The 24,525-nt window shown below is 44.3% G+C and overlaps 1 protein-coding gene across 2 annotated transcripts in view; it reads right to left on the bottom strand.

Annotated features, from left to right (window-relative positions):
* Positions 1 to 24,525, bottom strand: part of ZMAT3 (zinc finger matrin-type 3) — a 62,228-nt gene that overhangs the window by 10,523 nt on the left and 27,180 nt on the right. The window contains exon 7 of one of the 2 annotated variants that reach the window (XM_073359323.1): positions 19,054 to 20,169. The exons of the other annotated variant lie outside the window; for it this stretch is intronic. Coding sequence (XP_073215424.1) covers positions 19,716 to 20,169 — 454 coding nt within the window. The 3' untranslated portion in view covers positions 19,054 to 19,715. Of the gene's footprint in view, positions 1 to 19,053; positions 20,170 to 24,525 lie in introns of those variants that run through there. 2 annotated transcript variants of the gene reach the window in all.

The raw sequence follows: 24,525 nt of genomic DNA, 5'->3' as shown, positions 1-24,525 counted from the left end.
ACCTCCCGCTACAGTGGTGGTACCATTCCACCCTTAGCGACTTGCCATCTGCAATGTTCTTCAGGATCTACAGGTATGCCTTCACTACATGCGTAGCTCAAGTGTGACCTCTGGGGTGTGGTGCGGGGTCAGGTTAGGGGTAACAGGACTGCAAGCTGGAGGTAGCTAGCTCATCAGGGAAGGGGTGGTTGGAGCCTGAGAGCACCTGAAACTCAGGCTACTAATGCAGTGGGGATGCAGTTTAAGAGAGTGAGTCACCTGCCATGGTGGGACCAAGGAGAGAATATGAGTGGAAAACAAAAGATTCCATGGCTGCCTCTTTTCCATTCAAGTATTGACCTAGCTCAACCACAATTACTAGCTTATATAAGAACTGACCAGATCACATGTTATCACTAGACAGCTGCAGGCTAGTGGCTTTGTTGTTCTATTCACTAAAGCTCTCAGCAATAAGATAACAGGAACCTAGTAGGCCCCCAAGCCCTGTCTCCTGAATAGACCTGCAGAACATTATCATTATTATCATTGGTGTGGTCCCATAAAGGTACATGGCTCCATTCAAAGACCTGAATGTGCCATCATACAATACAGAAGAAATGCAGAGTGGGATTGTGATCTTTCTGCAGGAGCTGAAATACTTTGCAGAACAGAAGCAAAACGTCAGCCTGGGTATCAAATGTATACAATCTTTCCAAACAATGGGCCTGATTCTCCTTCTCAATGGGCCTGGTACTTGTGTGTGTCATTTACATATAAGCAAAGGTCCACCGTTCTGACTGCAAAGCATTTTACACAGGTGGAAATGACTGCACTTTGTGCAAGGTAAGGGAGAATCTGACCCAATAACTTTAAGAACAGCCATTCCTATTACAGAAGATTATGTATGCTGTAGCTGCCAACCTAACAGCTAGGTCAACAGCTAGGTCAACAGACGAACGCTTCTGTTCACCTAACTACTGTCACTCAGGTAGTGTTCTTACAGCGATGGAAAACCCCCTTCTGTTGGGAGATAGCGCTTACACTACAGTGTTATGCTGTAGCTATGCTGCTGGATTCCCACTAGTGTAGACATGGCCAAGGTCAACCCTACATCCCCCACCCAGGTTTGATCTGACTATCTATACAGAGGTAAAATCTCCCTGTGCCTTGTCACCACCAGGAATTTACGTGAAGTTAGTTACCTCCATGTACAAACCACACTCTTTTTTCCCATAAGAACAGCCATACTGGGTCAGAACAATGGTCCATCTAGCCCAGTATCCTGTCTTCCAACAGGGTCAATGCCAGATGCTTCAGAGGGAATGAACATAACGGAGCTATTTCAAGTGATCCATCCCCTGTCACCCACTCCCAGCTTCTGGCAGTTAGAGGCGTAGGACACCAAGAGCATGGAGTTGCATCTCTGATAATCCTGGCTAACAGTCATTGATAGACCTATGCTCCATGAACTTATCTAATTCTTTTTTGAACCCTGTTATAGTTTTGGCCTTCACAACATCCCCTGGCAACAGGTTCCACGGGTTGACTATGCATTGTGTGAAGGAGTATTTCCTTATGTTTCTTTTAAACCTGCTGCTTATTAGTTTCACTGGGTGACCCCAGGTTCTTGTGTTAAATCTGTAAATAACACTTCCCTATTCATTTTCTCCACACTGTTCATGATTTTATAGACCTCTATCATATCGTCCCTTAGTCATCTCTTTTCTAAGATGAACAGTCCGACTCTTCTTAATCTCTCTTCATATGGAAGCTGTTCCATACCCCTAATTATTTTGTTGCCCTTCTCTGTACTTTTTCCAATTCTAATATATCCTTTTTGGAGATGGGGCAACCAGAACTGCATGCACTATTCAAGTTGTGGACGTACCATGGATTTATTTAACAGCATAATGATGTTTTCTGTCTTATTAGCTATTCTTTTCCTAATGGTTCCTAACATTGTGTTAGCTTTTTTGACCATCACTGCACATTGAGCAGATATTTTCAGTAAAGACATAGTCACTTTTCTGAGTATCTATACTTTGGTGTGTTTCTGATGTGTCTCAACTAGACCTTTTTACCTCAAATTAATTGATTCCTAGTTAACTCAATGTAATTAACATTGTGAAGTGTACAGACTAGCCTTTACAAATGTGTTAACTACCTTGATTTAATTGGAAATTAATTAACTCCTAGTGTGGGCAAACCCAGAGGAAATGAATTGACTGTGCATGCTCTATATGCTAATTTAAAATATCTGTAACATGTAACTGCAAACCAAGTTCTTTTCGACATGAGTGAGCATTAATCTTCATTCACATTCAGTGGCTCTAAGTACCAAGCTATTAAATTAAGCTATTTTTCAGTTTTCCAAGCTCAAAAACATTATAATATGATTTTTTGTCAGAAGATACATCATAATTTTATTTTCAAAGAGCCTCTTATTTCAACTTCTCCTTCAGATACTTTCCACCCCACTTTCTGATGCAACTGGTTTATCATATTTTAGCTTTTGATTATCTGGAAAACCACATTCAGGATCTGTGTCTGTTTCCCCCCCATACCTGTGAGAGGCAGACAGTGTGAATTACACAAGGTTAGATACAAAACTCTTTTCTGCTAAGTAAGACTGCTTCTGTTTCTGAGCATGAAGCAAAGAGATTTAATTTTCTCATTTTGCTCAGAAAATTGAAAAAGTCAACGGATAAAAAAGTGTGAAATAAGAATTAACAGCCAAAGAGTGGGACCTGTCTACTTTTTATCACAAGAACTTTCATTTGTTCTTTGTATTTGCTGCACTGCAAATTGTCATTATGTACAATATATGCATTTATTTTAGAATCTTTTTCATTCTTTACCTCAAGAAATAGAGAGTTAAGAATGCTCAGTTATTAGGGAATCAGCTTTGGTGTGTGAGAGTAACATAAATTGAAATCTGTAGTTCAGATGCTGAGGTAAAGTTCTGAAGTATGCTATGGTGTGGCTGCCGTAAAAGAGCTGATGTGTAAAGCTCAACATCCAAAAAGGTCAATTTTAGTTAGGACGATACTAATGCTTTTAAAAATAGTGTGGTGAAAGATCACCTTAAAAGCTAAGAAAAAAATGCTGCATTCTGGCTCATCTAGATAAATTAAATCCAGCTACAAGGTATGGATGAGAAATCTGGTACAGTACCACAGGTCTTGCATAGTAACATGAAAGGCATGTTGAAATCAAAATGACCTCAGCTCACATTTGTGCAGAAATAGCAAAGACAGGTTGAAGGTTGCTAGTGCCATCTGGCTTTTTGCTGCACAGGACTGTCCAGAATTTTTAATGGATAAAGCAATCACCTCATACAAATGTCAGATATTGCTAATATTTAATGAAAAGTCATAATAGAGCAGGTAATATTTTTATGGCACGAGGAAATGCCCTTGTTCTACATTTACATTGATTTGACATTGACAGCATCATAACCTTGGTTTTGTCATAGTATTTGGCAGTTAGTAAGTGAGGTTGAGCATCACCTCCAAAATGTCGGAACAGCTCTCCCCAATCCACTTTTATTTCCAAGGTTTCAAATTTAATGGTAATATACCAGACCAGAGGTTCCAAACTCAGGGCTCCAGAGCACTTGCTAATGGTCCACGCAGAGACAGCAGATAATGCACTTCTGGCTGTCATCTTTGCTCTAACTACTAAACTACATTAAAAGAAGCTAAATGTGTACTGAATAATTTTCCATGTAAGCAATGGTAGTACTTGCCACAGCGATCTTATGTAAGTGCAAATGAGATGAGAGGAAGGATGATGCAGTGGTTAGGGCCGTGACATGGGAGACCTAAGTTCAATTCCCTGGTCCACCACAGCCTGGTTGAGTGACCTTAGACAAGTCACTTTGTTCTCTGTGCCTCAGTTTCCCCTGGGGATAACAGCACTTTCCTACCTCACAAGGGTGTTGTGAGGTTATGCACTTCAAAGACTGTGAGGTGCCCTCAGATACTCCTATGGTAATGGTTGCCATATGAATATCATAGATAACAGGTAGTCTGTGTTTTCATGAATGGGAGGGGAAGTGTCCGTGAGACAATCTCTCTATGAAAAAGGTCTGAGAACCCTTTCCTAGATGATCCTCCTCACTGAGGCACCAGGGGGTTATAACAGCACTCCATGCCAAGGCTTTATTTTAGTCCATCTTGCTGGCAAATATCAGTATGTGCCTATCATCTGAACTTTAGCAAACCTCTCGTGTAGTCAGGAGGGAGCATGGTGGCTTTAATGCTTTAACTTCATCAAAGTACGTTTTGGTTTTTTTTTAAATCTAAAATACTGCAAATATCAGGTCAAAATCATAGTCAGTAATCCAGCACAGCAAACACAGCACCAGTTACCTGCACGGCACTCTTATGTGTATTGCATGTCAGATAATTTGATGGAGTAATGATGACACATCAATCATTGCACAGGTTAAATTCTTTAGCCCCCCCGCCTCTGTATGTACGTCAATTTCTTGACGCACTGTACATGTGAAAGAGTAAATCCAACACTATTATGCACCAGCTTGTAGTTTTCTAAGCTGTGGCATCTGAGCCACTTATCATTCACTCCCATGTGCCACAGTTGGCCTTAGAACCTCCGCATCTTCATTTTTGGGCCCCGATCCAGATCTTGGCAAGTGGGACTGGCTTGCCAAGGTCACTACAGCTGTTGCCAATGGAACCCTAAAGGAATAAGAAGGAAGGCTCTCTGAACTGTCCCTCCCTGCTTTCTGTGGATTAAACAATATTTCTGATGCTTTCAAGTTATTCATTTGACTGAGACTGTGACTAAACTGTATCTGGCAGCAGGTTCACTTAGCTTAGCCAGTGCCGCACAGTTGTGCTCAGTTTTTAAAAGGGCCTCCACGGTCAAAATAAAAGACAAACTCAACAGAAAAATATGACATACCATTTGAGACGGGCCCAGACCAAAACCTGGCACCCCCAAAGTTGTGGGAAGTTTGGATCCCCATTCCTTCTGCAGCTTGGGCGTACCCTCAGTAAGGAATACAACAAGGAATTAAAATGAATAGCAGTACAAGAATGTTTCCATTCTACCCCTAATTGATAATAATGTTAAGAGACTGAGTCATTCAAATACTAATTAAGGGAAACTTGTATTGACTTTCATGGGCGATAGATAAGGCGATGTTTTAGTCACGGGTATTTTTAGTAAAAGTCATGGACTGGTCACGGGCAGTAAACAAAAATTCATGGCCCGTGACCTGTCCGTGACTTTTACCATATACTCCTGACTAAAACTTGGGGGGGGGTAGCCCGGGGGGCGCCATGGGCGATGGGGGCCATGGCCTGGAGGGGGGACGTGGGTGGTCGGGAGCACTGGGAACAGCTGGGGGGAGCACGGGTTCTCGGGGGGCATGTGGCCCAGGGGGCACTGCGGGTGTTGCAGGGGGGGATGGCAGGGCTGGAGCAAACTCCCTACCTGGGTCTTGGGAAGCGGCGACCTCCAGCTCCTAGCTCCACGTGCTGCCTCTGCTCCTCCCCAAGCCCCGGTTCTGCAGCTCCCATTGGCTGGGAACCGCGGCCAATGGGAGCTGCGGGGGCAGTGCATGCAGGTGGAGGCAGTGCATGGAGCTAGGAGCTGAGGGAGGGGAGTTCCTGTGGCCCTTCCGGGGAGCCCCCCCAGGTAAGCACCACCCTGCACCCAATCCCCAGCCCTGAGCCCCCCCCCCACATCCAAACTCCTGCTGCTGTGGGGCCGGAGGGTCCCGAGATTGCCCCAGCAATAGCTGGTGCAACTGGCCCGGGGGCTGCCCGAGCTGCTCAGTTGGCTCCCAGGCCATCTGCATGGGCAGCTGCAGAAGTCATGGAGGTCACGGAAAGTCACGGAATCCGTGTCTTCCATGACCACTGTGACAAACACAGAGCCTTAGCAACAGATCAGGCTCCAACTCATCTACTGAATAATGCTGTTCGTGCTTAAGAAATAACAACAATAATGTATTGGAAAAAAATGAACTCCCCCTTTGCAAATGTACCGGAGCTTTGCTGGGTGCCTATGACTGAAGGAATGTAAATAATCTAGTCCAAAACTTCATGTTAACAAAGCAAAAAGATTACTTTTTCCTTGGCCATCACCTGCTGCTGCTGTTTATGTTTTGTGTTCGAGGAACACCTAAGGGCCCCAGTCAGGAGCAGGGCTAGACGCTGTACATACACAAAGTAAAAGATGGTCCCAGCCCAGAAGAGCTAACAGTCAAAGTAATGCATTATTTTACTCCGTTTTTTTCATCTTGCAGGACAGTAGGTTTTGCTATGGTTCCAAACTCTGCTTTCAGTTACACAGGCTCCAGGCCACTGACATCTTTGTGGTTACACATGTATGGAACTGAGTGTATGTATATATATATATGTAATGTGTATGTTCACACGTGTATGTATATGTGTGTTTACAATTAAGAGCAAAGTTTAGTCCAAACTCATTCACTTTTGGTTTACTACACTGTATTCCAGTGCTACTTTTAAAACATATATTATCATTATTTATTGTGTATATTGTGGTAGCACTTAGGAGCCCAAGGCATGGGCCAGGACCCCATTGAATTAGGCTGTGATGGGGCATCTGCCCCACACTAGCCCATAAAGGGTTAATTGGACCCTAGGGAGGCTGTGCAACAGGCAGCCAATTGGAGAAGACCCTAGGGAGGCTGTGCAGGAGACAGCCAATTGGAGAGGGGCTGCGAGGAGCAGTCAATCAGGGCTAGTCAGGCCCATATAAAAAGAGCCTCAAGCCAGAGCAAGTGAGTCACTCCCTGGAGCTCAAGGAGGGAGGAGGACTGGCTGCTTTGCAGGTGGAGGGCAGTTAGCACTTTGGACAGAGCAGTGCTAGGCAGGATCAAGGGAGTGAGAGCGAGCTCCTGGCTGGAGCCCTGAGACAAGGGCAGAGAAGGTGCTGGGGCTGTGGGAAAGTGGTCCAGGGAAATAGACTGTGGAGTTGGAGGGGATGCAGCGCGTAGCTGCCATCTACAGGGACCCTGGGCCAGGACCTGGAGTAGTGGGTGAGCCCGGGTCCCCCCTCCTGCCCTCACTCGACACCGAGGAAGTGACTGGAGAGTGAACTACGGTTCCCCTGGAAGGGGAAAGAACAGAGTGTGACACAGCCAGAGGGCTGTGTCCTGAAGAGGACACTGTGTTCTTTGGGACAGCTTGCTTCCTGGAGCAGAAGTGAGGCCGGCGAGACATCACCAGATGAGGGTGCACTGGCAAACTAAGCTAATTCCCAGGACAGCCAGCTGGAGATGCCACAGCGCTGAGTCGAACCCTGTCGCATAGGCGCTGTAAGAACACAGAGCGAAAAGATTGTCCCTGCTCCAAAGAGTTTACAACCTAAGTATAACACAAGAGACAATAGGAGGATACAGACAGAGACAGGGCAGCACAAGGAAACAATGAGACCAACCCACTAATGTCAACAGGCCTGATTCTCTGTTGCCCTGTGCCTTGAAGTGGTCATCCATACCTAGGCAAAGTGAGCGTAAAATGCTGTCTCTCTGATTTGGCAGCTGCACCCTCACCCCTTGCACTGGTGTAAATGACTATTCTGCATGCAGGGAATCTGCCCCTGTGGGTGTAACAGATGGAGGTAGCTGAATAAGGGTATGTTTACACTACACGCACTGCAGCAGCAGCTATGCTGCCATAGCACCATGGCATGGACACCTACTACAGCAACAGAAGAGGTTTTTCCATTGCTGTAGTAAATCCACCACCTTCACAGGTGGTAGCTAGGCTGATGGAAGAATTCTTCTCTCGACCACCTGCATCTACACTGGAGATTAGGTCAACCTAAGTACATTGCACAAGCATGAAACTTTTCACAGCCCAAAGCAATGTAGCTAAGTCAATCTAAAGTTTAGGTGTGCAACAAGCCTTAGATTGCCTGTTATAACGTGCTCCTCCAGAGCATTCACAAATTGTGATATATAGTTTGTTGGAAGCAAGGAGAGAATAGAATTTTTTAAATAATATTTGGAACTGAGCACTAAGCATAACAGAGATGCTTGTTGCCTTCCCCATACAATTGAGGACACGAGGTGCTTTTTGGGTGTCTTGATTTTGCTTTCATTAACATGTTAGATCGATTTCCCAACTGACTCAATTAAAAAGGAAAGTGATGGGAGGTTACAGTGAAATGAAAGTGCTCAAAAGCATATAGCAAACAGGTCATCATCTTTCCATTGCAAAATCAATATTGCATGCCCACTATCACTCTGTATACAATAATAAAAAGCCTTCTGTCATTATTGCCATGGAGTACATTGATTCCTTTTAAATATTTCCTGGGAACATTTTCAGCATTATGCATGTGAATCTATAATCATTGACCAGATACATGGAAAATCTCCAAGTCCCCTAGTTCTCTGAATGAGCTTTTCAGCTATCTCACTGAGATTGACACTTAGATCTGTAATGCTAGTGTGCAAAAGAAGAGGGTTGTCATTTTTATTATATTGACTTTTTGGCTATTAGCACACCATAAAGTAACCATCTCACCTGCTCACTGTTTTTCTGCTTCTTTCTTTCATCATTTTTCCTTAGAATAAATAGATGCAGTCTATGGGGGAGGCAGAGAACCAAGACTGGGTAATTTCTGCTTTATGTACCATCTCAAACGGAACTGAGAGCAGGGTCAGAATCACAGTAACTTCATTCACTAGGGCTGCAAAGATACAGGATCATGGAAGGATGCCTGGAGCAAATGATGTTTCTGTGTCTCTTTCATCTGTGACCTGCTATAGGAGGAAGCTTGCAAACAGTATCATTTGTTGTGTTAGTCGAAGAGATGAGCCATATTCAAAGCTCAGATCTGAATGCCACTAACAATGGGAACTTGGATCAGGTTCCAAACTTCACAGCTGGCCTTTTAACAGCCAGCACAAAATAACCCAGATCTGAATGTCCTTGAACTTTGTGAAAGATCCAGATTCAGATACAAGCTTTGTAGCTCAGGCCCCTCTCTAGTTAGCAGCCTTAGACATAGGTCCCTCTTTGGATGCCTTTATACTTACTGGTGCCTGTATGTCCTTAGTCCATGGTCCTCAAGTCCATGTGGAGCCACAGGGCCACCTCCTCTCTGCCAGTGAGGACAGCAATTTGCTTGGCAGCTCCCTAGGGACACAAAGTGCCTTATCCCTGCCCCATTGAAATCAAGGGGAGTTTTTCGATTGATTTCAGTGGGCTTTGCATCAGGCCTACAGTGAGGAGAGGCTCTTTGCATGATCACTGGCTGTATCCATCTTGGGGCTGGGCACAAACTAGCCCACTGTTAGTAGCAAGTCTCTTTTCCATAAAACCCACGAGTCTTGAAAAAGCCTGGATCCAAGCCTGACAGCACAAGTCTGTTCCAGTCATTAGTGGTCAGGGGAGTGGGATAGGGGTAGAGTTACCCTCCCCAGTGGAAGGATTACAGAGCAAGAGAAACTCCTCATTTAGGGCCTGATTCTTTGTAAGATATTGAGCAACCTCAATATCCATTGGAGTCAATGGAAGATGAGATGCAACCTCAGAACCGGGAGCGATATCGAAAAATGTTTCTATCCCAACTTGGGATGAAAAGTCAAAATCTCAAAAATGTTTGCAAAGAAAAGGTTTTGTTTGGATGATCTCATTTGATGAAACCTTTCATTTCAATTTCAACCACTTTTTTTTTTTTTTTACAACAACTAGCTTAATCTTTTCAAAGAAACATTGTTTTGAACTGCAAAACTGGAATTTTTCATTTCAAAGATGCCAAAACAAACGGTTTAGGCCATGTTAGAAACCTTTTTCCAAATGTTTACGTAGAAAAAGTCATTGAAATCAACACTTTCCCCACAAAAAGTTTTGATAAATCAGCATTTTCTGGTGGGGGAAAAAAAGTTTTGTCAACAAATTGCCAACCAGCTCAAGTACTCAGCACCTTGCAGGATGAACTCTGCAGCTGGTATGTAAAGCAAGGGTCACCTTTTCACAGCAAGCTTCATAGAAATTAGATGACCACCCATCCGTGCTACACTGCCTCATTTCATAGATTTGCCGGACCAAATTCAGAGGTGATGTATAGGGGGTGCTATGTAAACCATATGTTAGTCAGTGGGTGAGAGAAGAAGAAGAAATTGTAAGTGTCTAAGGGACTGAATACTGGATTGGAAGAAAAGGTGAGCTACACCAAATTAGGCCCCACTCCTGGATTGAGCTCTGTGCAAGTATGCTCTTTAGAATTACTTAGACTTACACCGTTCCTCATCACCTCTGAATTTGGCCCTAAGAAAGGACCTATTGGGATCTACAGTACTTGAATTTAGAGGGTCCTGTGCAGGCATATGGGTCAACAAGCATGGAGAACATTGCAGGAACAGAGCCATTGACTCCCCAGACTTTCTTAAACTCACTTACATCCTCTCTGACATTGGCCAAATTCTACCACCCTGAGTAGTACCATACTTCACAAGTAGGTCCGTTGACATCAATGGAACTACTCATGGAGTAAATGAAGTGAGTAATGGTAACCCAATCTAGCCCACTGTCATTACAAATGGAGAAGACCTGTCAGATTACCCAGCATACCTCTCTGCTAATGCAGGATTCTTCCCTTTCGTGCCAAACCTCAAGCTTTGTTTTCCTGGGGACATTTTAAAATTATATACACTTTTTGCCAATTCTTAAGTGCTGAACAGCTGCCATTTGGAAAAGCAAACTTCATCAGAGGTGTTATACTACAAATAATAATAATAATAATAATAATGGAGGCAGAAGCGTTCAGTTCTCAGGGTAATATACTGCCTGTGTATCACTATACACAAGCCATTTTCTGTGGAAGAGACTTCGGATCGTCTCTAGTTCCTACAGAAGTTCCACATCCTAAGAACACCACCACCACCCCACTAGGCACTGATGGACCATGGACGCCTTTGTTGTCTGTCATAGCAGAGAGGCGCTCAGGAGGTAAATGAGCCTCCTGCCCCTGGAGATGGTTTTCTTGGTGAAAACTGAAACCTGAAAACAAAACTCTACCAAAACAAAACCCTCCACTGCCCACACAATTCTCCCCCTGGGGAGGAGATCAGAGAGAAAACAAACCACAAGTGACAGATGTTAGTCACGTCACTTAACACACTACTGGAAGGTACTCAGATAATACAGAGATCAAGGTGATATAAAAACCTTAATGAAACAGAATACAGGCACATTGGCAGGATAGTGTATAGAAGGCTGGTACTGCTGTTGCCTATGCTGTGGCTGTTCTGTGGCTAAAGAGAGGACTTCAGTCTACAAGACCATCAATTTGCCAGCAGTTTCAACATTAATGACCCAATCCTATGAGGTACTGAGCATCCTCCACTCCAGCTGAAGCTCAGCACCTCATAGGATCTGGTGCTAAATTCCCTTGACTAATCTGTAATTGCATTGCAGCGAAATTGCAATGAATCTAATTTTTAAGGAGAATACATTGCCAGCTGAAGAACTGGGAACTCTGCGGAAGTTGGCAGGGTCTGTCCAGCTTTATTTTATACACTAATTAAACTAATACTGGTCCTGGAATACTGTTGTTTTTATTCATTCATAAAAAAGTCATTTTGTCTAGACTTGAGCTGCTGCAGTTTCATTCTCAAAAATACAGAGTCGATGCACAGTTTGCTTGTCAAAAACAGCTGCCCTCTTCTGTTTCCAAAGGGATATTGCCAGTTTTTGAAACTATAGCATTTGTGGCATTGAAATAGAAATAAGATACCAGCACTTCGCCCACTCCACTAAAGCTAATCCATGTCAATATAACACCATCACCTCTTAACACCTCCTTTGATTTTGGAGCCTCAATATGGAGTTGGGGGTAAAATTTAAAAAAATATCTAAGTCATTTATGACCCTAAGTCTCACTGAAAGTCAACGAGACTTTGGCTCCTAAGTGATTTAGGCATTTTTGAAAATGTAGGCTTTTAAGTTACTTCGGTCCTTTTACTTTACCCTAGAAGCCTAATTTTAAGCACGTAGGTTTGAAAATTTTGATCTGTGTCTTTTACAAGTTTGAGACTGTCAGTGCTTAATGAATCCTACATAATGATAATTAGAAAGCAGAATCCAGAAATGTTTTACAGGTGTGCAAGAGAACAATTGGAGTCCACATGAGCTGCCATGTTTCTGTTGGCTAGAAACACCTGCGAATAGACAAAAGATTGTACACTATTGCAATTAATATTCTACAGTGTGCCATAGAATTAATCAATTCCAGGTCAGAAGGGACTATTGTGATCATCTAGTTCAGTGGTTCTCAAAGCTGGTCCGCCGCTTGTTCAGGGAAAGCCCCAGGCATGCCGGTTCGCCGCTCCAGGCCAATGGGGGCTGCGGGAAGCGGCGTGGGCCAAGGGACGTGCTGGCCGCCCTTATCGCATCCCCCATTGGCCTGGAGCGGCGAACCACGGACAGTGGGAGCCACGATCAGCCGAACCTGAGGACGCGGCAGGTAAACAAACCGGTCCGGCCCGCCGGGGGCTTTCCCTGAACAAGCAGTGGACCGGCTTTGAGAATCACTGATCTAGTTTGACCTCCTGTGTATCACAGACCACAGAACTTCCCCAGTGAGAAAGAGCAACTTGATAGCAGGCAGAGCAATGTGCTGGCTTTTTTAACAGGTTATACGTAAGGCTCTGTGTTTGTCACGGAGATCACAGATTTTGTGACTTTCCGTGACTTCTGCAGTGGCTGGTGTGCCTGGCCTGGGAGCCACCTGAGCAGCTCAGGCAGCCCCTGGGCCATTCACACCGGCTGCTGTGGGGCAGTCTCCCCCCCCGCCCCGCCCCGCCAGCAGCAGGAGTTCGGGGGGGGTTAAGGCTGGGGGTTGGGAGATGGGGTGGTGCTTAGCTGGGGGGGGGGACCCCAGAAGGGCAACAGGAACTCCCCTCCCTCCGCTCCTAGCTCCACATGCTGCCTCTGCCCTCGGGCACCCGCCCCGCAGCTCCCCAGCCCATGCCCCCCCGAGCACCTGTGGCCCCCCCCCCCAGGCCCTTTCTCCCTGAGCTGCCCCACCCCCCAAGTTTTAGTCAGGGGTATATATTACAAGTCCTGAACAGGTCACGGGCAGTAAACAAAAATTCATGGCCCGTGACCTGTCCATGACTTTTACTAAAAATGCCCGTGACTAAAACATAGCCTTAGTTATAGGACCTGATCACAGACCATTTGAGTCAATTGAAAGATTTCCCTGGGCTTCAATATGTTTTGGATCAGGCCATATTTTATTTTTAAACTGTTTTTATTGAAACTATTACAAGAATGTATGTGTGTGTAGTGTTCTGTTTTCAATAACATCTTTAAATCTAGGTGAGGGCGGCACAATATAATGTCAGCTGGATACAAATGATATGTTAGGGGTGAGTCTATATTTTTTTTATTTTGAAATAATTAATTGTTGATTCCCATTTCTTTTCAGAGTGGCCTAAGTTCTGTGCTGTTCTTGAACTCTCACTCCTTGGAACCTTTCCTACCAGGAATGCTGATTTGTTAAAAAGCTCCAGGTGATTGATTTGTGATCCTTCAAGGTGATGGTCAAATTGCTTCCCTCTCATAAAATCTATTTTAAAAAAATCAGCTTTACCAAGTAAATGTCTTTATAAGCAGTGTCAAGCATCCCTTCTCTTAACCCGAATCCTTGCACCAATAAGATTAACACTGATATTGCACCTTATGTATTCAAATTGCTGTAAATATTAACTAATCTATCTATCTGCCCATCACTCTCATTTTAGATAGGCAAGATTATTTCCATTGTACTGTCAGATAAACTGAGGCAAAGTAAAATTATTTGGCCAAGGTCAGCAAGAGACAGGGCTAGAAACAGACACTCGCTATTGTTCTTGCATTCATTTGTCTTGTGCAATTCACTTTCCTCCAGCTTGTAACCAGGATCAGTAATTTACTTTCACTGTCAAACACAGGTTTTATTAATGCCATAGATGGAATGATGATCATTAATGTTTTGGGGGCAGGGGGCTGAGGGCCAAGTTCTATTAGCAAATTAAATTCTCAGCAAGGTTATGTCTCTTTCTGTGAGCGACATTCATTCAGACTGAAACCAAATTCTGCCAGTGTTCTCCATCCCCACTGCTGAAGGTGAACTGGGAAGGTTTTGAAAAATATTAAAAACTTGCTTGCAAGATCCCATAAGAGGATACGGGAAAGTATGTGTGTTTGAACATATTAGGTCCTCTGCAGCCTAAAGTTGACACGGCGTCTACTACTTGCATGCACTACAGTTCTTCTCTTGTACCCAAAGTCTCAGCTTCTCTATGGTTTGTTCCTTTCCTGCTGAATTGTTTAAAAATCTGGCCCTAGGTGTCCCAATGGGAGCTGCTGGGAGCTGAACTCTTTTGAACTCCTGACCCCAATAGGGTTGCCAACTTTATACTCGCACAAAACTGAATACCCTTGCTCCGCCTCTTCTCCAAGGCCCTGCCCCTGCTCACCCCATCCCTCCTCCCTCTGTCACTCACACTCCCCATCCTCACTCACTTATTTTCACCAGACTGGCTCTGGGGGTTGGGATGCAGGAGGGGGTGAGGGCTCTGGCTGAGGGTGTAGACTCCGGGCTGGGGATGAGGGGTTTAGGGTACAGAAGGGGGCTCCGGGCTGAGGTAGGGGGTTGTGGTGCGGGGATGTGAGGGCTCAAGCTGCGGGTGTGGGCTCTGGGTGAGGCTGGGGATGAAGGGTTTGGGGTGTAGGAGGGTGCTCTGGGCTGGGTTCAAGAGGTTTGTAGAGCGGGAGGGGGATCAGGGCTGGGCCAACGAGTTGGGGTGCAGGCTCTGGGCCGCGCTTACCTCAGGCAGCTCCCGGAAGCAGCAGCATGTCCCGCCTCTGGGTCCTATGTGGAGGCACAGCCAGGAGGCTTTGCGCACTATCCTATCTGCAGGCGACATCCCTGAAGCTCCCAGTGGCCATGGGTCCCATTGTTTTGAGCTTTATATTCTGGAGATCTGTGCTCTGGACTCATTGGTACAATTGTGATTTTTGTATGCCACTGACCATAAATGTTGGCTGGCATTTTATGCGACCCATGGCCAATGGGAGCTGCAAAGCGGGCGCTTGGAGCAGGGGCAGCGTGCGGAGCCCCCTGGCTGCCGCTATGCCTGAGAGCCGGAAGGGGGACATGCCACTGCTTCCGGGAGCCACGCGGAGCCAAGGCAGGCAGGGATCCTGCCTTAGCCCCACTGCACTTCTGACTCGACTTTTAACTGCCCATTCAGCGTTGTTGATCGGAGCCGCCTGGGTCCCTTTTCGACCTGATAGTGTAACACTTGCACTTTACAGCTTTCTAAGGCTTTTTCTTTCACCAAATTCTCTGTGAGGATAGAGTCATAGAAATTGAGGGCTGGAAAGGCCCTCAAGAGGTCACCAAGTCCAGCCCACTGCACTGAGGCAGGATCAAGTAAACCTAGACCATCCCTGACAGGTATTTGTCTGACCAGTCCTTTAAAAACCTCCAATGATGGGGATTCAACCACCACCCTTGGAAGCCTATTCCAGAGCTTAACTCCCCTTACAGTTAGAAAGTTTTTTCCTAATATCTAACCTAAATCTCCCTTGCTGCAGATAAGTCCCATTATGTCTCATCCTACCTTCAATGGACACTGAAGACAATTGATCACTGTCCTCTTTCTAACAGCCCTTAACATATTTAAAGACTGGGCATGTGTAGTCTTCAGAAACTGAGCTGCGACCTGATAACAATTTTTTTAACCTTTCCTCAGAGGTCATCGTTTTGTTGCTTGTCTTTGGACTCTCTTCAATTTATTCACATCTATCCTAAAATGTGACACCCAGAACTGGACACAGTCCTCCAGCTGAGGCCTCACCAGTGCCAAGTAGAATGGGACAATTACTTCCCATGCCTTATCTGTGACATTCCTCTTAATACTAGAATGATATTAGCCTTTTTCGCAACTGCATCAAAATTGTTGGCTCATATTCAGTTATTCAGTTTGTGATGGCTGGACTCTTTCAACATCTGTTTTGCAGTCTCAGAAATGGATTTAAACCCTTTGAGGGATGTGGAAAGGATACTCCTTGGAAAGGGCCTCTTAGAGGAAAGGTAGATAAAAGGATAAACTAAGTTTAGTCCTTCAAAGGTTTGATTTCTTTAAGGAAACTGTTTACTTCAAGCATACAGCAAGTCCACAAATGAAAAAGGTAGCAGTTGTGATGCTTCTATGGTCCACTAGATGGCACTGGTACTAGATATATTGGCCAAAGACAAGTCATTTCTAGGAAACAAGAATTGGAAGAGCCCCGGGCACCAGAAAAAGATTAAAGATTGAAGCCCAGTAGGAAAGACGTCCTGTACTTGTCTGGCAGAACTGCTGCCAGCGAGAAGAAATCTGAAGCTATAATTGTTTTATCACAAATGTCAAACATAAATGATGCCCATGTATGATACAGCCTCATAACTGGGGTAGGTCTAGAGTCTCTCCCTGGGACATGCTTCGATCAGCCACATCCCACATTCACTTAAACAGCAAGTGGGAAAGACCTTTTGAAAAGCAAGCACTGCCCCAGCTATTTACAATTTATGGCTCTGTCTTCTTTGCAAAAAAGGTATGTTTTTAGATTGAAATAGCTAACTCAATATATCTATCTTGATGTTAAATCGAAGTGGAGACAAGTGACTGTTGTTTTTATCTCTCTGTCACAAATCATGGTCAATCCCAGGTGGAGGTATAGGGTTGATATATAGGTATTGGTAAAAAAAATCACCTGTGCCCTGTCTGCACTGGAACCTTACATTGAGATAACCATCTCAAGTTAGCTATGTCACTGTAAAAACACATCTCTTTTTGCAGTGAAGTTATAGGGTAGAATTTTCAAAGGCACCTAAGTCACTTAGAAGCCTAAGCCCCAAAGTGACTTAGGCACTTGGGGGGATTTACAAAAGGTATTTAGGTGCCTAAAGATGCAGATAGGCGCCTGGTGAGATTTACAAAAGCACCTAAGCAAGCTAGGTGCCTAATTCCCATTGACTTCAAGTGTGCCATTGGCATCAAAGTGCCTAAATTAAGTCACTTTAATTAGGCTCCTTAGTCACATACCCTGTTAGATTTATAGACCTTAAGGCCAGATAGGACAATACATGATCATCTGTTCTGACCTCCTGCACATTATAGGCCTTAGAACTTCACCCACTCACTCCTATAATAGGCCCATAACCTCTGGCTGAGATACCGAAGTCCCCAAATCTTGATTTAAAGACTTCATATTACAGAGAATTTTACTCTAGTTCAAACCAGCAAGTGACCTATGCCCCACACTGCAGAGGAAGGTGAAAAAGCCCCAGGGTCTCTGCCAATCTGACATTTTGAAAATTTTACCCATGGTCTAGAAGAGCAACGCTGTGACATCCCTGGAGTTCAAATTGTGTTTCCTCCATTTTTATTATAAACCACACTGCCATTTTTATAATAAAGCCAGTCAAGTCCCAGCTATTTTAATATCTAGTATAGATATGTTGTTCCTGTCTGAAATGCCACTTCATACTGGACGTACCCAAATCTTGGGGAGAAAATATTTAATTGTTTGAGTTCTAATTTCCTAAACTATGCAGTGTACATTATTGTTTATATCCAAGGGAGAAATGGGGCTAGAGCAAGGCCCTGGAAATAGGAACATTTGGGCTGGATGCTCATCTCTGCCACTGACTCACACTGTAACCTTAGACAAGTCACTTGGCCTCTCTGTACCTCAGTTTACCCATGTGTAATGTGCACCATAATCATTCATACTTCAAGAGGTTAAGCTGGGTTGCTGCAGGGCTCCCTGCAGACACCATAAAATCAGTTGTTGCAAGACAACTGGGAGACTCTCCACTCTGGCATGGGGATGTGTAAGGACACAACCTCTGAAATGATCCATAAGAATCATTTCCAATTTACTTATTTTTTCCCTCCATTTTTTTTTCTTTTTCTTTTGGCTCGGACTGAGTGAGCTTCCAGGGAGGGCACTGCAAAAAGGCTCGGGTTCATATAAAGGTGCAAGGAAACCTTTCTGAGGCTGTTGAGGAGAATGAGGCCTGTGGGTGATGGAGGAGGCTAAAGGAGGTGTCAGGTCCCTTCAAGCTGGCTCTTTTCTGTGTTAATCCTTTCCTTCTCCCACTCCTTGGTGTCTGTTTTTTGATGGTGTAAGCTTTCTAGGGTGGGGATCTGCCTTATTTTAGAAGCATGAAGCCTCTAGCACACTTTTGGGTTCAACAGAAATAATATGTTCCTGCAATGAGGCAGCAAAGCCTTTTGAGAAAAATGTATTATAGCTAAGATGTTAAAAGCAATTTAATAGAGACAGAGAGGCTAAAGAAACTGCCAATTTTACCTCTGAGACGTGTAGATTATTTTCTCTTTTAAGCGTTATGGCCTGCAATTCAGACCCAGGATCTCTCTTTGGGTCCCATTGTTTTGAGCTTTATATTCTGGAGATCTGTGCTTTGGACTCATTGGTACTATTGTGATTTTTGTATGCCACTGACAATAAATGTTGGCTGGCATTTTATGCAACCCATGGCCTCCCGTGAATTGTTTCTGTGAGCTTGGTCACTCATCCATTTCCCAGGTTGTTAAGTAGGCAGCCTGACAGCGCCCTTGTAACACAGCTTCAGTTTTCAAAACAAACAGTTCGAGGACATGGTTTCCTAAATTAGGCTAAGGCCTGTGAATTTGGCGGGAGGCAGAAAACACAAAGCAAAGCTGGCTTGGTTGTTGCATTCAGAAGCTGGGGTTTGGGGCGTGCATGTGAAGTGTCAAAGGCATTACTGTATCATACATTTTTTTGCCACCTGTGCCCTGCACTCAGATTATAATGCATCTAAGGAGTTGCTGTGGTCTAACTGCATTTTAATAAGTGCCTGCCATGTACATATACATACCTGTGGCCTGATCCTGCAATGATGAGCTCCACTCAGGCAGCAGACCTCTGCCCATGTGGAGCTCAGTGCAAGATCTAAACATGTCAGATGGCTACTGGAGATATTACTGCTAAAGCAAGTTAACAATGTGCCTTTAAAAGAAAAGGAGTACGTGTGGCACCTTAGAGACTAACGAATTTATTTGAGCATAAGCTTTCGTGAGCTACAGCTCACTTCATCGGATGCATTCAGTGGAAAATACAGTGGGGAGATTTATATACACAGAGAACATGAAACAATGGGTGTTACCATACACACTGTAACGAGAGTGATCACTTAAGGTGAGCTATTACCAGCAGGACCGGGGGGGGGGGGACCTTTTGTAGTGATTATCAAGGTGGGCCATTTCCAGCAGTTGACAAGAACGTCTGAGGAACAGTGGGGGTGGGGAATAAACAAGGGGAAATAGTTTTACTTTGTGTAATGACCCACCTACTCCCAGTCTTTATTCAAGCCTAAGTTAATTGTATCCAGTTTGCAAATTAATTCCAATTCAGCAGTCTCTCCTTGGAGTCTGTTTTTGAAGTTTTTTTGTTGAAGAATTGCCACTTTTAGGTCTGTAATCAAGTGACTAAAGAGATTGAAGTATTCTCCGACTGGTTTTTGAATGTTATAATTCTTGACATCTGATGTGTGTCCATTTATTCTTTTATGTAGAGACTGTCCAGTCTGACCAATGTACATGGCAGAGGGGCATTGCTGGCACATGATGGCATATATCACATTGGTAGATGTGCAGGTGAACGAGCCTCTGATAGTGTGGCTGATGTGATTAGGCCCTATGATGGTGTCCCTGAACAGATATGTGGACACAGTTGGCAATGGGCTTTGTTGCAAGGGTAGGTTCCTGGGTTAGTGGTTCTGTTGAGTGGTATGTGGTTGCTGGTGAGTATTTGCTTCAGGTTGGGGGGCTGTCTGTAAACAAGGACTGGCCTGTCTCCCAAGATCTGTGAGGGTGGTGGGTCGTCCTTCAGGATAGGTTGTAGATCCTTGATGATGTGTTGGAGAGGTTTTAGATGGGGGCTGAAGGTGATGGCTAGTGGCGTTCTGTTATTTTCTTTGTTGGGCCTGTCCTGTAGTAGGTGACTTCTGGGTACTCTTCTGGCTCTGTCAATCTGTTTCTTCTCTTCAGCAGGTGGGTACTGTAGTTGTAAGAATGCTTGATAGAGATCTTGTAGGTGTTTGTCTCTGTCTGACGGGTTGGAGCAAATGCGGTTGTATCGTAGAGCTTGGCTGTAAACAATGTGCCTTTAGAATCTCAAAATGTGGGCCCAATCCTATACTCCTTGTGACACTAAAACTCCTATTGAAATCAATGGGAGTCTGGAATGTGCAAGGAATGCAGGATCAGGCCAGTTATGCTTACAGCACCCTTTCTGATAAATTATGTTTTATAGAATGTGCTGCCTTTTGCCTGCGGAGACCTTGCTGTAGGGATCCTAGTGGCAGAAAGCCCTTCCAGAGGGATAATGGTGGCACAAGGACATGCTTCCTAGCCCCAGGATGCCCATTACCAGCAGAGCAGCCCAAAAGGAGCGCAGTGCTGGCCAGTTGGAGAGTGTGCTCCAGGTAGCTGGGATATGTGCTGATTTAGCCAGGGTGGCATATATAGAACCCTGCATAGACAGTAAAGCTATCCTCTCCCACAAGAATATCATCCCCTGAACTAGATTCTCCCCTTGTCCCAGTGCAGTCATGATTTGCATTAACAGGGCAGAATCTGGTCCCTGTATAATAGACTTTTAAGAAAAGTGACTACAAAAAGGCCACATTCAGATTAATAATGTGATGGCAAGAGAATCAAAAATTAAGACTGATTTTTCAGAGTAAACTTTCAAAGTCTAGCTTGGGGATTGAGCCTTGGGATTCAAAATACCCACATAAGACTGGGTGAAACTTGCATTCTCTGTCATTTATTTATTTCTTCTCTCATTAGCTGGAACTAAGAAGGAAACAGCCTGACATCATCATCTTTTTTAAATGTTGGTCCTTCTTTCTCTCATAATTTTCAATAACATTCATTAGAAAGGATTTGTTTTTCAATGTAATAATAATCCATGTTTCTCCTGAGCAAATAGACTTTAAATCAATCAAATAAGACATTAAAACAAACATCATCAAAGCTGTCCTACTAATTACATTTAGCCGCGCGTCAGTGTGACCATTTCCAATCTTACTATAAAGCAAAAAAGAAATCCTTAGGCACAAGTAAAGTAACACCTTCAAAGGCCCATTCACGGGTTAGTCAAAGGAGAGTGTGAAGGTGAGATGCCCAGCTCCTGATGCCTAGATACCAAGGTGACAGGCATCAGATAGAATGCACAAGGGGTCAAACTCAAACCTGGCATAAATGGGTGTGGCATCATTGAGGTGAATGGTGTTGCAGCCTCTTACACTTGGACCATCATCAACCGTGGTTGATCCTGCAGGGTTCTGAGTGCCATTCATTGCAACAGGAGTGGAGGGTGCTCAGCAATGTGCATTAGCACAGCTCACTTATCTTTTAGCCCCCCGCCCACCTGGAATTCAATACTTTTGCCATTTCCAAGTTACAGCCCAACATGTTGCTGACGGGATAATGAGACAGGCAATATAGATGCTTTTATTGTATAGCAACATAAAAAACAATTGTTTTTTTGCTTTGCCGAAGTATTTGGTCCGTAAGCGTGTCGACACAGCAGAGTCAAAATGAGCCATACTCCTGATGAAATGTGTACAAGCTCTATATTATTATTATTATTTATTTTATTTTTATTAGCAGTGACCTCTCAGTCAGATCTAGCACCTATATATTCAAACTGTTTCAACTTCATAATTTTTGTAGCCACCTCCAAAGACCAGCACTTAACACTTGCATTTTCATAGCAGGATGCCTGGGGATTTCGCCATGTGTCCTCCCCTGGATTCTAAATCCCTATGCATCACCTTTTCAAATCTAGGGGTAAAGACAGGCTAATGTAACATTTTTGGATACTGTTGGTCTGATTCATTTAGCTAAATCCATGGTCTGATTTGTTTACATTATTCCTGCATAAACTGATTCTGCAGAGGCAGCATGACCAGTTTATTACGCTGTCATCTTAGTTTTTCTTTAAAAAAAAAAATCACCTTATCCAAACATCGATCTTGTTCTTCTGTTCAAAATATCCCTTTGTGAAAAATGAGACCCCGATCACGAGAAACAGAACTTAAATTAATACAGTACTCTTAGCACCCTTGTATGTACACCAAATACCTACCAAAGACAGTTTGTAGTCTCAGGTAATTTATTGGGGACAGTCCTCCCATCTCCCTTTATATTGGTGTAGATCCATTTTAAGTAGATTTGTGCTTGCTTTACACCAGCACGGAAAGAGAATTGGGCCCAGTGGAGTTATGCTGTTGTAAAAGAGGTGTAATTCCAAGGATTAGGCCCATTGCACGATATTGTTAGAATAGTTTCATAACTACCATAAAATAGACAAGTAGCCAACCTAACACCTTGGAATAACTAATAATAATAAACTAATAATTTATATGAAGTGAACATAACCTAATACAGAAGCCCCTCCATAGCCTGTATTTTGCTAATCCGAACATAAAAATTGGCAGTCTCTCTCCACTTTTCAGCTAAGATTTAACGGCAGAGACACTGCCAGGATGAGAGGTTTCAGAGTAGCAGCCGTGTTAGTCTGTAACACGAAAGCTTATGCTCAAATAAATTTGTTAGTCTCTAAGGTGCCACAAGTACTCCTGTTCTTTTTGCCGGGATGAGGTTTTACATTGCCAAGACCTCATTCTTTTTAAAACTCATGCTACAGTCCAGTTACTAAAACATTGTGAGGTAATATAAGTAATGAAAATTAAACATTTGTTAAAATAAATGAGCGTTCAATGAATTGGGAAGGGTAGCCCAGTGATTCGGGTGAAAACTTGGGAGCCATGGGTTCAGTTCCTGGCTCTGCCACAGACTTCCTATGTTAGGGGCCAATGGGAGCTTTGGGGGGCTGTGTTGCGGGTGCAGGCAGCGCACGGAGACACGCTGTCCCCATCCCCCCAGGGGCCACAAAGATGTGCAAGCAGCCAGCCACTTCCGGGAGTGTCGTGGGGCCAAAGCATGCAGGCAGCCTGCCTGAGCCGTGCTGTGCCACCGGCCAGGAGCCGCCTGTGCTAAGCACCTCCTGGCCAGAGCCTGCACCCCACACCCCCTCCCACACCCCAACTTCCTGTCCCAGGTCAGAATTCCCCTCCTGCACTCAAACTCCATCCCAGACCCCACACTCCCTCCTGCACCCCAATCCCTTGCCCCAGCCCCCTCCTGCACCAAACTCTCTCCCAGGAAAAGACTTGTATACAGGAGCCCCACAAAATCTAATAGCCCCCGGCCCACAGGAGAGTTAATCCGGCCCTGATATCAGGGAATGAGGGCTTTCCACTCTTTGTAGAGCTTTGTCTTAAATGGTGCCTCGAATGAATCACGGTAGCACTTCCTGCCTCTGCTCAGGTCGCTGTAGGATTTGTGCTAAATCAATAACATAAATCTCTACTTGCAAGGTTTCATAACTTTATTAGCTTGGTAGCTTCTCTAATGAGAGGGTGATCTATGCATTAAGTCATAGCTTCCGGGCTCCAGAAGGGACAAATTGCCACAGCACCACCACAGTTCCACTGCCCACTGCAGGTGGAAAGCAGGAAGCCAAGAAGCCACTCAGGGGCATTCTGCAGTCACATGCATGCTACAGAGGTGGGCTTCATGGAAGCCCTCTTGGCAGGACCATGTGGGCTTGTTGTCAGGCCAGGGTCATGACTAATTGTTCCATACTAATCCACTGGCCACAAACCCCTTGTAAAGGAGAGGTGCACAGCAGACCGTGTCAAGTAAATTGCTCCTCACAGTCCCTGCCCCTCTTCATTGGTTCCCCATATAAAGCCCATTTACCCAAGCTTTGTTCAGAGGATGTTCATTTCACTCTTAGAATGGAAGAGTTGTATGTGAATTCTAAAGGTTATGGCCACTGGGAAATTTGTTTTTTAATATCTAGCAGTGATATGGAGACAATTGTCTGAATTAGAAGTCTTCTAGTCTAAAGACCAGATCCTGTAAAGAGCTTCCACAAAAGGCAGTGGGAGTTGAGCGCACTCAGCACCTCACAGGATCAAGTCCTTAGGCCATTAAGTGCAAAGCTTTATAAAGTGTATTGATTAAGACAGCTTGTCTCTCATTAACTGCATTATTTTTCTCCTTTTCTCACGTGTAAGTAAAAGTAAGAGCTTCAGGACAATTTCAGAAAGGTCACTGGGAACAGGACTGAGAACAGCAACTCATATAGGCACTGAACAGCCATCATCATTTTAACAACTTAAAGGCCCCTACTCAGGCAATCTCTTAGGTCCATGCTTAAGTTTTAATAAGTGCTTTCCTGAAACAGGGCTGTAAAGTGATGTAAATGAGAGGGGAATCTGGCTCCCTGGAGTTATACCAGGGCATATGTGATAATCAGGCCTGGTATGCACCAGTCTCTTGAGCCTTTCAAAAACCTTTTATAAAGTTAAATGCCCGTATGATTTTTCACTCTACCTTTCTTCAATCTGAAGATGCAAGTGAGCTTG

This window comes from Lepidochelys kempii, chromosome 9 (genome assembly GCF_965140265.1).
Source record: "Lepidochelys kempii isolate rLepKem1 chromosome 9, rLepKem1.hap2, whole genome shotgun sequence".
Taxonomy (NCBI): Eukaryota; Metazoa; Chordata; order Testudines; family Cheloniidae; genus Lepidochelys; species Lepidochelys kempii.
The sequence above is the reverse complement of the archived record's forward strand: the minus strand, read 5'-3'. Positions and strand labels throughout refer to the sequence as shown.